The following is a 13714-nucleotide window of genomic DNA, read 5'->3' on the forward strand; positions in this document are numbered from 1 at the left end:
GTCAACCAACACCCTGGTAGACTGTAGTGTTCAGGTCACTGCCAACCAACACCCTGGTAGACTGTAGTGTTCAGGTCACTGCCAACCAACACCCTGGTAGACTGTAGTGTTCAGGTCACTGTCTAACAACACCCTGGTAGACTGTAGTGTTCAGGTCACTGTCAACCAACACCCTGGTAGACTGTAGTGTTCAGGTCACTGCCAACCAACACCCTGGTAGACTGTAGTGTTCAGGTCACTGTCTAACAACACCCTGGTAGACTGTAGTGTTCAGGTCACTGTCAACCAACACCCTGGTAGACTGTAGTGTTCAGGTCACTGTCAACCAACACCCTGGTAGACTGTAGTGTTCAGGTCACTGTCAACCAACACCCTGGTAGACTGTAGTGTTCAGGTCACTGTCAACCAACACCCTGGTAGACTGTAGTGTTCAGGTCACTGCCAACCAACACCCTGGTAGACTGTAGTGTTCAGGTCACTGTCTAACAACACCCTGGTAGACTGTAGTGTTCAGGTCACTGCCAACCAACACCCTGGTAGACTGTAGTGTTCAGGTCACTGCCAACCAACACCCTGGTAGACTGTAGTGTTCAGGTCACTGTCAACCAACACCCTGGTAGACTGTAGTGTTCAGGTCACTGTCAACCAACACCCTGGTAGACTGTAGTGTTCAGGTCACTGCCAACCAACACCCTGGTAGACTGTAGTGTTCAGGTCACTGCCAACCAACACCCTGGTAGACTGTAGTGTTCAGGTCACTGTCGACCAACACCCTGGTAGACTGTAGTGTTCAGGTCACTGTCTAACAACACCCTGGTAGACTGTAGTGTTCAGGTCACTGCCGACCAACACCCTGGTAGACTGTAGTGTTCAGGTCACTGCCAACCAACACCCTGGTAGACTGTAGTGTTCAGGTCACTGTCAACCAACACCCTGGTAGACTGTAGTGTTCAGGTCACTGTCAACCAACACCCTGGTAGACTGTAGTGTTCAGGTCACTGTCAACCAACACCCTGGTAGACTGTAGTGTTCAGGTCACTGCCAACCAACACCCTGGTAGACTGTAGTGTTCAGGTCACTGCCAACCAACACCCTGGTAGACTGTAGTGTTCAGGTCACTGCCAACCAACACCCTGGTAGACTGTAGTGTTCAGGTCACTGTCAACCAACACCCTGGTAGACTGTAGTGTTCAGGTCACTGTCTACCAACACCCTGGTAGACTGTAGTGTTCAGGTCACTGTCAACCAACACCCTGGTAGACTGTAGTGTTCAGGTCACTGTCTAACAACACCCTGGTAGACTGTAGTGTTCAGGTCACTGCCAACCAACACCCTGGTAGACTGTAGTGTTCAGGTCACTGTCAACCAACACCCTGGTAGACTGTAGTGTTCAGGTCACTGTCTACCAACACCCTGGTAGACTGTAGTGTTCAGGTCACTGCCAACCAACACCCTGGTAGACTGTAGTGTTCAGGTCACTGCCAACCAACACCCTGGTAGACTGTAGTGTTCAGGTCACTGTCAACCAACACCCTGGTAGACTGTAGTGTTCAGGTCACTGTCAACCAACACCCTGGTAGACTGTAGTGTTCAGGTCACTGCCAACCAACACCCTGGTAGACTGTAGTGTTCAGGTCACTGCCAACCAACACCCTGGTAGACTGTAGTGTTCAGGTCACTGTCTAACAACACCCTGGTAGACTGTAGTGTTCAGGTCACTGCCAACCAACACCCTGGTAGACTGTAGTGTTCTTTAATGAGTAACTGCAGATGACTTGTATTTACTACTTTAAATACCACATATTAATTATTTTACACACACTAACTATTATCTATTTGATTGTTTCATACTGAAACCTGTTGAAACTGGCCATTTCATGTCATTTTTCTGTTCTTTTTTTTCTCTGGTGTTTTTTGTCCAAACAGATTGAAGATAGTTGATATAGAACCCTTTGTAGCCTGTCTTTACCCCCTGTGTTCTGTCTCTACCCCCCTGTAGCCTGTCTTTACCCCCCTGTAGTCTGTCTCTACCCCCCTGTAGACTGTCTTTACCCCCCTGTAGTCTGTCTTTACCCCCCTGTGTTCTGTCTCTACCCCCCTGTAGCCTGTCTCTACCCCCCTGTAGCCTGTCTTTACCCCCCTGTAGCCTGTCTTTACCCCTCTGTGTTCTGTCTTTACCCCCCTGTAGTCTGTCTTTACCCCTCTGTGTTCTGTCTCTACCCCCCTGTAGCCTGTCTCTACCCCCCTGTAGCCTGTCTCTACCCCCCTGTAGCCTGTCTCTACCCCCCTGTAGACTGTCTTTACCCCCCTGTAGCCTGTCTTTACCCCCCTGTAGCCTGTCTTTACCCCCCTGTAGTCTGTCTTTACCCCCCTGTAGTCTGTCTTTACCCCCCTGTAGTCTGTCTTTACCCCCCTGTAGTCTGTCTTTACCCCCCTGTAGTCTGTCTTTACCCCCCTGTAGTCTGTCTTTACCCCCCTGTAGTCTGTCTTTACCCCCTGTAGCCTGTCTCTACCCCTCTGTGTTCTGTCTCTACCCCCCTGTAGACTGTCTTTACCCCCCTGTAGTCTGTCTTTACCCCCCTGTAGTCTGTCTTTACCCCCCTGTAGTCTGTCTTTACCCCCCTGTAGTCTGTCTTTACCCCCCTGTAGTCTGTCTTTACCCCCTGTAGCCTGTCTCTACCCCCCTGTAGCCTGTCTCTACCCCCCTGTAGCCTGTCTCTACCCCCCTGTAGCCTGTCTTTACCCCCTGTAGCCTGTCTTTACCCCCTGTAGCCTGTCTTTACCCCCTGTATCCTGTCTCTACCCCCCTGTAGTCTGTCTCTACCCCCCTGTAGTCTGTCTTTACCCCCCTGTAGTCTGTCTCTACCCCCCTGTAGACTGTCTTTACCCCCCTGTAGTCTGTCTTTACCCCCCTGTAGTCTGTCTTTACCCCCCGTAGCCTGTCTCTACCCCTCTGTGTTCTGTCTCTACCCCCCTGTAGACTGTCTTTACCCCCCTGTAGTCTGTCTTTACCCCCCTGTAGTCTGTCTTTACCCCCCTGTAGTCTGTCTTTACCCCCTGTAGCCTGTCTCTACCCCTCTGTGTTCTGTCTTTACCCCCCTGTAGTCTGTCTTTACCCCCCTGTAGTCTGTCTTTACCCCCCTGTAGCCTGTCTTTACCCCTCTGTGTTCTGTCTCTACCCCCCTGTAGTCTGTCTCTACCCCCCTGTAGTCTGTCTTTACCCCCCTGTAGCATGTCTCTACCCCTCTGTAGCCTATTATTACCCCCCTGTAGCCTGTCTTTACCCCTCTGTAGCATGTCTTTACCCCTCTGTAGCCTGTCTCTACCCCTCTGTAGCATGTCTCTACCCCTCTGTAGCATGTCTCTACCCCTCTGTAGCCTGTCTTTACCCCTCTGTAGTCTGTCTCTACCCCTCTGTGTTCTGTCTCTACCCCTCTGTAGCCTGTCTCTACCCCCCTGTAGCCTGTCTTTACCCCCCTGTAGCCTGTCTTTATCCCCCTGTAGCCTGTCTTTACCCCCCTGTAGCCTGTCTTTATCCCCCTGTAGCCTGTCTTTACCCCCCTGCAGCCTGTGTTTACCCCCCTGTAGCCTGTCTTTACCCCTCTGTAGCATGTCTTTACCCCTCTGTAGCATGTCTTTACCCCTCTGTAGCATGTCTTTACCCCTCTGTAGCATGTCTTTACCCCCGTGTAGCATGTCTTTACCCCTCTGTAGCCTGTCTTTACCCCTCTGTAGCATGTCTTTACCCCTCTGTAGCATGTCTTTACCCCTCTGTAGCATGTCTTTACCCCTCTGTAGCATGTCTTTACCCCTCTGTAGCATGTCTTTACCCCTCTGTAGACTGTCTTTACCCCCCTGTAGTCTGTCTTTACCCCCCTGTAGTCTGTCTCTACCCCCCTGTAGTCTGTCTTTACCCCCCTGTAGCATGTCTCTACCCCTCTGTAGCCTATTATTACCCCCCTGTAGCCTATTATTACCCCCCTGTAGCCTGTCTTTACCCCTCTGTAGCATGTCTTTACCCCTCTGTAGCCTGTCTTTACCCCTCTGTAGCCTGTCTTTACCCCTCTGTAGCCTGTCTCTACCCCTCTGTAGCATGTCTCTACCCCTCTGTAGCCTGTCTCTACCCCTCTGTAGTCTGTCTCTACCCCTCTGTGTTCTGTCTCTACCCCTCTGTAGCCTGTCTTTACCCCCCTGTAGCCTGTCTTTACCCCCCTGTAGCCTGTCTTTATCCCCCTGTAGCCTGTCTTTATCCCCCTGTAGCCTGTCTTTATCCCCCTGTAGCCTGTCTTTATCCCCCTGTAGCCTGTCTTTACCCCCCTGTAGCCTGTCTTTACCCCCCTGTAGCCTGTCTTTACCCCCCTGTAGCCTGTCTTTACCCCCCTGTAGCCTGTCTTTACCACCCTGTAGCATGTCTTTACCCCTCTGTAGCATGTCTTTACCCCTCTGTAGCATGTCTTTACCCCTCTGTAGCATGTCTTTACCCCTCTGTAGCATGTCTTTACCCCTCTGTAGCATGTCTTTACCCTTCTGTAGCATGTCTTTACCCCTCTGTAGACTGTCTTTACCCCTCTGTAGCCTGTCTTTACCCCTCTGTAGCCTGTCTTTACCCCTCTGTAGCCTGTCTTTACCCCCCTGTAGCCTGTCTTTACCCCCCTGTAGCCTGTCTTTATCCCCCTGTAGCCTGTCTTTATCCCCCTGTAGCCTGTCTTTACCCCCCTGCAGCCTGTGTTTACCCCCCTGTAGCCTGTCTTTACCCCTCTGTAGCATGTCTTTACCCCTCTGTAGCATGTCTTTACCCCTCTGTAGCATGTCTTTACCCCTCTGTAGCATGTCTTTACCCCTCTGTAGCATGTCTTTACCCCCGTGTAGCATGTCTTTACCCCTCTGTAGCCTGTCTTTACCCCTCTGTAGCATGTCTTTACCCCTCTGTAGCATGTCTTTACCCCTCTGTAGCATGTCTTTACCCCTCTGTAGCATGTCTTTACCCCTCTGTAGACTGTCTTTACCCCCCTGTAGTCTGTCTTTACCCCCCTTTAGTCTGTCTCTACCCCCCTGTAGTCTGTCTTTACCCCCCTGTAGCATGTCTCTACCCCTCTGTAGCCTATTATTACCCCCCTGTAGCCTATTATTACCCCCCTGTAGCCTGTCTTTACCCCTCTGTAGCATGTCTTTACCCCTCTGTAGCCTGTCTTTACCCCTCTGTAGCCTGTCTCTACCCCTCTGTAGCATGTCTCTACCCCTCTGTAGCCTGTCTCTACCCCTCTGTAGTCTGTCTCTACCCCTCTGTGTTCTGTCTCTACCCCTCTGTAGCCTGTCTTTACCCCCCTGTAGCCTGTCTTTACCCCCCTGTAGCCTGTCTTTATCCCCCTGTAGCCTGTCTTTACCCCTCTGTAGCATGTCTTTATCCCCCTGTAGCCTGTCTTTATCCCCCTGTAGCCTGTCTTTACCCCCCTGTAGCCTGTCTTTACCCCCCTGTAGCCTGTCTTTACCCCTCTGTAGCCTGTCTTTACCCCCCTGTAGCCTGTCTTTACCCCCCTGTAGCCTGTCTTTACCCCCCTGTAGCCTGTATTATGTTCCATTGTGTGTTCTAAGTCTATGGTAATCATGTCTCTTCCACCTCTGTGTTGGTCTATGAAGGAATGTACCATTTTGTCACATGCTTTGTGAACTGAAGGTGTAGACTAACAGTGGAATGTGACCATACAATATATATTTTAACCAAAACCTGGAAAATATATTAGAAAGAATGCAAGAAATTAAAGATGAATAAAAAGAAAGATGGACAGAGTGGTTTTGGTTAAGGATTGTCTCCACAGTGACTTGTCCATGTGGGGGTGGGTCTCTGAGCTCCTCGTGACTCAGTGTTATCTCCGGTCCTAAAGGTCTTCTCTCCTTGAGGTATTCTACTTCCCCTTCAACTCCTTCATAACTATTGAAATAGTATCTGGGCTTAGTTACTGGAGGGACTTTCCAAGACCAGGGCAAACCCTCCTGGAGAGTAGGAATTGGTTGCTGGTTCATTCCTGGTCACATCTAGATCCTGGACAGCCTCTCCTATCTCTGGTTTTGTCCCCCTGTAGAGGAGGAGGAACAGACTGCCATGTCAGAGGTCTGGGACATGGACCAGGGTCTGATAACCAAACTCAAAGAGGAGTACAGGAAGGAACGCAAGGGGAAAAAAGTGGGGCAGAGTAAGTCCTCTCTCGATGCTTCCTCCTCCTCTTCCTCTTCTCTCTCTGTAGATTAAGAGAAATATAAATAAAAGCCTTAAATCAAGAACAAGCATCTTGTTATTTTACTGTGGCTGCTCTTTCATAACTCTGTCTCCAACTCTCTGTCTTCAACTCCCTTAATAACATAGCTCTGTCTTCAACTCCCTTAATAACATAGCTCTGTCTTCAACTCCCTTAATAACATAACTCTGTCTTCAACTCCCTTAATAATATAGCTCTGTCTTCAACTCCCTTAATAACATAGCTCTGTCTTCAACTCCCTTAACATAACTCTGTCTTCAACTCTCTGTCTTCAACTCCCTAAATAACATAGCTCTGTCTTCAACTCTCTGTCTTCAACTCCCTTAATAACATAGCTCTGTCTTCAACTCCCTTAATAACATAGCTCTGTCTTCACCTCTCTTAATAACATAGCTCTGCCTTCAACTCCCTTAATAACATAGCTCTGTCTTCAACTCCCTTAATAACATAGCTCTGTCTTCAACTCCCTAAATAACATAGCTCTGTCTCCAACTCCCTTAATAACATAGCTCTGTCTTCACCTCTCTTACTAACATAGCTCTGTCTTCAACTCCCTAAATAACATAGCTCTGTCTTCAACTCTCTGTCTTCAACTCCCTTAATAACATAGCTCTGTCTTCAACTCCCTTAATAACATAGCTCTGTCTTCAACTCCCTTAATAACATAGCTCTGTCTTCAACTCCCTAAATAACATAGCTCTGTCTCCAACTCCCTTAATAACATAGCTCTGTCTTCACCTCTCTTACTAACATAGCTCTGTCTTCAACTCCCTAAATAACATAGCTCTGTCTTCAACTCTCTGTCTTCAACTCCCTTAATAACATAGCTCTGTCTCCAACTCCCTTAATAACATAGCTCTGTCTTCAACTCCCTTAATAACATAGCTCTGTCTCCAACTCCCTTAATAACATAGCTCTGTCTTCAACTCCCTTAATAACATAGCTCTGTCTTCAACTCCCTTAATAACATAGCTCTGTCTTCAACTCCCTTAATAACATAGCTCTCTCTTCAACTCCCTTAATAACATAGCTCTGTCTTCAACTCCCTTAATAACATAGCTCTGTCTTCAACTCCCTTAATAACATAGCTCTGTCTTCAACTCTCTGTCGTCAACTCCCTTAATAACATAGCTCTGTCTTCAACTCTCTGTCGTCAACTCCCTTAATAACATAGCTCTGTCTTCAACTCCCTTAATAACATAGCTCTGTCTTCAACTCCCTTGAAGACAGAGCTATGTTATTAACTCCCTTAATAACATAGCTCTGTCTTCAACTCCCTAAATAACATAGCTCTGTCTCCAACTCCCTTAATAACATAGCTCTGTCTTCACCTCTCTTACTAACATAGCTCTGTCTTCAACTCCCTAAATAACATAGCTCTGTCTTCAACTCCCTTAATAACATAGCTCTGTCTCCAACTCCCTTAATAACATAGCTCTGTCTTCAACTCCCTTAATAACATAGCTCTGTCTTCAACTCCCTTAATAACATAGCTCTGTCTTCAACTCCCTTAATAACATAGCTCTGTCTTCAACTCCCTAAATAACATAGCTCTCTCTTCAACTCCCTTACTAACATAGCTCTGTCTTCAACTCCCTTAATAACATAGCTCTGTCTTCAACTCCCTTAATAACATAGCTCTCTCTTCAACTCCCTTAATAACATAGCTCTCTCTTCAACTCCCTTACTAACATAGCTCTGTCTTCAACTCCCTTAATAACATAGCTCTGTCTTCAACTCCCTAAATAACATAGCTCTGTCTTCAACTCTCTGTCGTCAACTCCCTTAATAACATAGCTCTGTCTTCAACTCTCTGTCGTCAACTCCCTTAATAACATAGCTCTGTCTTCAACTCTCTGTCGTCAACTCCCTTACTAACATAGCTCTGTCTTCAACTCCCTTAATAACATAGCTCTGTCTTCAACTCCCTTAATAACATAGCTCTGTCTTCAACTCCCTTAATAACATAGCTCTGTCTTCAACTCTCTGTCTTCAACTCCCTTAATAACATAGCTCTGTCTCCAACTCCCTTAATAACATAGCTCTGTCTCCAACTCCCTTAATAACATAGCTCTGTCTCCAACTCCCTTAATAACATAGCTCTGTCTCCAACTCCCTTAATAACATAGCTCTCTCTTCAACTCCCTTAATAACATAGCTCTGTCTTCAACTCTCTGTCTTCAACTCCCTTAATAACATAGCTCTGTCTTCAACTCCCTTAATAACATAGCTCTGTCTTCAACTCTCTTAATAACATAGCTCTGTCTTCAACTCCCTTAATAACATAGCTCTGTCTTCAACTCCCTTAATAACATAGCTCTGCCTTCAACTCTCTGTCTTCAACTCCCGTAATAACATAGCTCTGTCTACAACTCCCTTAATTACATAGCTCTGTCTTCAACTCTCTGTCTTCAACTCCCTTAATAACATAGCTCTGTCTTCAACTCCCTTAATAACATAGCTCTGTCTTCAACTCCCTAATAACATAGCTCTGTCTTCAACTCCCTTAATAACATAGCTCTGTCTTCAACTCCCTAAATAACATAGCTCTGTCTTCAACTCTCTGTCTTCAACTCCCTTAATAACATAGCTCGGTCTTCAACTCCCTAAATAACATAGCTCTGTCTTCAACTCCCTTAATAACATAGCTCTGTCTTCAACTCCCTTAATAACATAGCTCTGTCTTCAACTCCCTTAATAACATAGCTCTGTCTTCAACTCTCTGTCTTCAACTCCCTTAATAACATAGCTCTCTCTTCAACTCTCTGTCTTCAACTCCCTTAATAACATAGCTCTGTCTTCAACTCCCTTAATAACATAGCTCTGTCTTCAACTCCCTTAATAACATAGCTCTGTCTTCAACTCCCTTAATAACATAGCTCTGTCTTCAACTCCCTTAATAACATAGCTCTGTCTTCAACTCCCTTAATAACATAGCTCTGTCTTCAACTCCCTTAATAACATAGCTCTGTCTTCAACTCCCTAAATAACATAGCTCTCTCTTCAACTCCCTTAATAACATAGCTCTGTCTTCAACTCCCTTAATAACATAGCTCTGTCTTCAACTCCCTTACTAACATAGCTCTGTCTTCAACTCCCTTAATAACATAGCTCTGTCTTCAACTCCCTAAATAACATAGCTCTCTCTTCAACTCCCTTAATAACATAGCTCTGTCTTCAACTCCCTTACTAACATAGCTCTGTCTTCAACTCCCTTAATAACATAGCTCTGTCTTCAACTCCCTAAATAACATAGCTCTGTCTTCAACTCTCTGTCTTCAACTCCCTAAATAACATAGCTCTGTCTTCAACTCTCTGTCTTCAACTCCCTTAATAACATAGCTCTGTATTCAACTCCCTTAATAACATAGCTCTGTCTTCAACTCTCTGTCTCCAACTCCCTTAATAACATAGCTCTGTCTTCAACTCCCTTAATAACATAGCTCTGTCTTCAACTCCCTTACTAACATAGCTCTGTCTTCAACTCCCTTAATAACATAGCTCTGTCTTCAACTCCCTAAATAACATAGCTCTGTCTTCAACTCTCTGTCTTCAACTCCCTAAATAACATAGCTCTGTCTTCAACTCTCTGTCTTCAACTCCCTTAATAACATAGCTCTGTCTCCAACTCCCTTAATAACATAGCTCTGTCTTCAACTCCCTTAATAACATAGCTCTGTCTTCAACTCCCTTAATAACATAGCTCTGTCTACAACTCCCTTAATGACATAGCTCTGTATTCAACTCCCTTAATAACATAGCTCTGTATTCAACTCCCTTAATAACATAGCTCTGTCTTCAACTCCCTTAATAACATAGCTCTGTCTTCAACTCCCTTAATAACATAGCTCTGTCTACAACTCCCTTAATAACATAGCTCTGTCTACAACTCCCTTAATAACATAGCTCTGTATTCAACTCCCTTAATAACATAGCTCTGTATTCAACTCCCTTAATAACATAGCTCTGTCTTCAACTCTCTGTATTCAACTCCCTTAATAACATAGCTCTGTCTTCAACTCCCTTAATAACATAGCTCTGTCTTCAACTCCCTTAATAACATAGCTCTGTATTCAACTCCCTTAATAACATAGCTCTGTATTCAACTCCCTTAATAACATAGCTCTGTCTACAACTCCCTTAATAACATAGCTCTGTATTCAACTCTCTGTATTCAACTCCCTTAATAACATAGCTCTGTCTTCAACTCCCTTAATAACATAGCTCTGTCTTCAACTCCCTAAATAACATAGCTCTCTCTTCAACTCCCTTAATAACTTTGCTCTGTCTTCAACTCCCTTAATAACATAGCTCTGTCTTCAACTCTCTGTCTTCAACTCCCTTAATAACATAGCTCTGTCTTCAACTCCCTTAATAACATAGCTCTGTCTTCAACTCCCTTAATAACATAGCTCTGTCTTCAACTCCCTTAATAATATAGCTCTGTCTTCAACTCCCTTAATAACATAGCTCTGTCTTCAACTCCCTTAATAACATAGCTCTGTCTCCAACTCCCTTAATAACATAGCTCTGTCTCCAACTCCCTTAATAACATAGCTCTGTCTACAACTCTCTGTCTTCAACTCCCTTAATAACATAGCTCTGTCTTCAACTCCCTTAATAACATAGCTCTGTCTCCAACTCCCTTAATAACATAGCTCTGTCTCCAACTCCCTTAATAACATAGCTCTGTCTTCAACTCTGTCTTCAACTCCCTTAATAACATAGCTCTGTCTTCAACTCTCTGTCTTCAACTCCCTTAATAACATAGCTCTGTCTTCAACTCCCTAAATAACATAGCTCTGTCTCCAACTCCCTTAATAACATAGCTCTGTCTTCAACTCCCTTAATAACATAGCTCTGTCTTCAACTCCCTAAATAACATAGCTCTGTCTCCAACTCCCTTAATAACATAGCTCTGTCTTCAACTCCCTTAATAACATAGCTCTGTCTTCAACTCCCTTAATAACATAGCTCTGTCTTCAACTCCCTTAATAACATAGCTCTGTCTTCAACTCCCTTAATAACATAGCTCTGTCTTCAACTCCCTAATAACATAGCTCTGTCTTCAACTCCCTTAATAACATAGCTCTGTCTTCAACTCCCTAAATAACATAGCTCTGTCTTCAACTCTCTGTCTTCAACTCTCTTAATAACATAGCTCTGTCTTCAACTCCCTAAATAACATAGCTCTGTCTTCAACTCTCTGTCTTCAACTCTCTTAATAACATAGCTCTGTCTTCAACTCCCTTAATAACATAGCTCTGTCTTCAACTCCCTAAATAACATAGCTCTGTCTTCAACTCTCTGTCTTCAACTCTCTTAATAACATAGCTCTGTCTTCAACTCTCTGTCTTCAACTCTCTTAATAACATAGCTCTGTCTTCAACTCCCTTAATAACATAGCTCTGTCTTCAACTCCCTTAATAACATAGCTCTGTCTACAACTCTCTGTCTTCAACTCCCTTAATAATATAGATCTGTCTTCAACTCCCTTAATAATATAGCTCTGTCTTCAACTCCCTTAATAACATAGCTCTGTCTTCAACTCCCTTAATAACATAGCTCTCTCTTCAACTCTCTGTCTTCAACTCCCTTAATAACATAGCTCTGTCTTCAACTCCCTTAATAACATAGCTCTGTCTTCAACTCTCTGTCTTCAACTCCCTTAATAACATAGCTCTGTCTTCAACTCCCTTAATAACATAGCTCTGTCTTCAACTCCCTTAATAACATAGCTCTGTCTTCAACTCCCTTAATAACATAGCTCTGTCTTCAACTCCCTTAATAACATAGCTCTGTCTTCAACTCCCTTAATAACATAGCTCTGTCTTCAACTCCCTTAATAACATAGCTCTGTCTTCAACTCCCTTAATAACATAGCTCTGTCTTCAACTCCCTAAATAACATAGCTCTCTCTTCAACTCCCTTAATAACATAGCTCAGTCTTCAACTCCCTTAATAACATAGCTCTGTCTTCAACTCCCTTACTAACATAGCTCTGTCTTCAACTCCCTTAATAACATAGCTCTGTCTTCAACTCCCTAAATAACATAGCTCTCTCTTCAACTCCCTTAATAACATAGCTCTTTCTTCAACTCCCTTACTAACATAGCTCTGTCTTCAACTCCCTTAATAACATAGCTCTGTCTTCAACTCTCTGTCTTCAACTCCCTTAATAACATAGCTCTGTCTTCAACTCTCTGTCTTCAACTCCCTTAATAACATAGCTCTGTCTCCAACTCCCTTAATAACATAGCTCTGTCTTCAACTCTCTGTCTTCAACTCCCTTAATAACATAGCTCTGTCTTCAACTCCCTTAATAACATAGCTCTGTCTTCAACTCCCTTAATAACATAGCTCTGTATTCAACTCCCTTAATAACATAGCTCTGTATTCAACTCCCTTAATAACATAGCTCTGTCTACAACTCCCTTAATAACATAGCTCTGTATTCAACTCTCTGTATTCAACTCCCTTAATAACATAGCTCTGTCTTCAACTCCCTTAATAACATAGCTCTGTCTTCAACTCTCTGTCTTCAACTCCCTTAATAACATAGCTCTGTCTTCAACTCCCTTAATAACATAGCTCTGTCTTCAACTCCCTTAATAACATAGCTCTGTCTTCAACTCCCTTAATAATATAGCTCTGTCTTCAACTCCCTTAATAACATAGCTCTGTCTTCAACTCCCTTAATAACATAGCTCTGTCTCCAACTCCCTTAATAACATAGCTCTGTCTCCAACTCCCTTAATAACATAGCTCTGTCTACAACTCTCTGTCTTCAACTCCCTTAATAACATAGCTCTGTCTTCAACTCCCTTAATAACATAGCTCTGTCTCCAACTCCCTTAATAACATAGCTCTGTCTTCAACTCTGTCTTCAACTCCCTTAATAACATAGCTCTGTCTTCAACTCTCTGTCTTCAACTCCCTAAATAACATAGCTCTGTCTTCAACTCTCTGTCTTCAACTCTCTTAATAACATAGCTCTGTCTTCAACTCCCTTAATAACATAGCTCTGTCTTCAACTCCCTTAATAACATAGCTCTGTCTTCAACTCCCTAAATAACATAGCTCTGTCTTCAACTCTCTGTCTTCAACTCTCTTAATAACATAGCTCTGTCTTCAACTCTCTGTCTTCAACTCTCTTAATAACATAGCTCTGTCTTCAACTCCCTTAATAACATAGCTCTGTCTACAACTCTCTGTCTTCAACTCCCTTAATAATATAGCTCTGTCTTCAACTCCCTTAATAATATAGCTCTGTCTTCAACTCCCTTAATAACATAGCTCTGTCTTCAACTCCCTTAATAACATAGCTCTGTCTTCAACTCCCTTAATAACATAGCTCTGTCTTCAACTCCCTTAATAACATAGCTCTGTCTTCAACTCCCTTAATAACATAGCTCTGTCTTCAACTCCCTTAATAACATAGCTCTGTCTTCAACTCCCTT

General features: G+C 44.1%; 1 protein-coding gene across 2 annotated transcripts in view; it reads left to right on the forward strand.

The window, feature by feature from the left end:
- The window catches only part of LOC129828589 (striatin-like), a 153453-nt gene that overhangs the window by 119944 nt on the left and 19795 nt on the right, over nt 1-13714 (forward strand). The window contains exon 8 of one of the 2 annotated variants that reach the window (XM_055889641.1): nt 6081-6191. The exons of the other annotated variant lie outside the window; for it this stretch is intronic. Within the exon in view, the coding sequence (XP_055745616.1) occupies nt 6081-6191 (111 nt within the window). The remainder of the gene's footprint in view (nt 1-6080; nt 6192-13714) is intronic. 2 annotated transcript variants of the gene reach the window in all.

The sequence above is a fragment of the Salvelinus fontinalis genome, chromosome 30, assembly GCF_029448725.1.
Source record: "Salvelinus fontinalis isolate EN_2023a chromosome 30, ASM2944872v1, whole genome shotgun sequence".
In the NCBI taxonomy this organism is placed as follows: Eukaryota; Metazoa; Chordata; class Actinopteri; order Salmoniformes; family Salmonidae; genus Salvelinus; species Salvelinus fontinalis.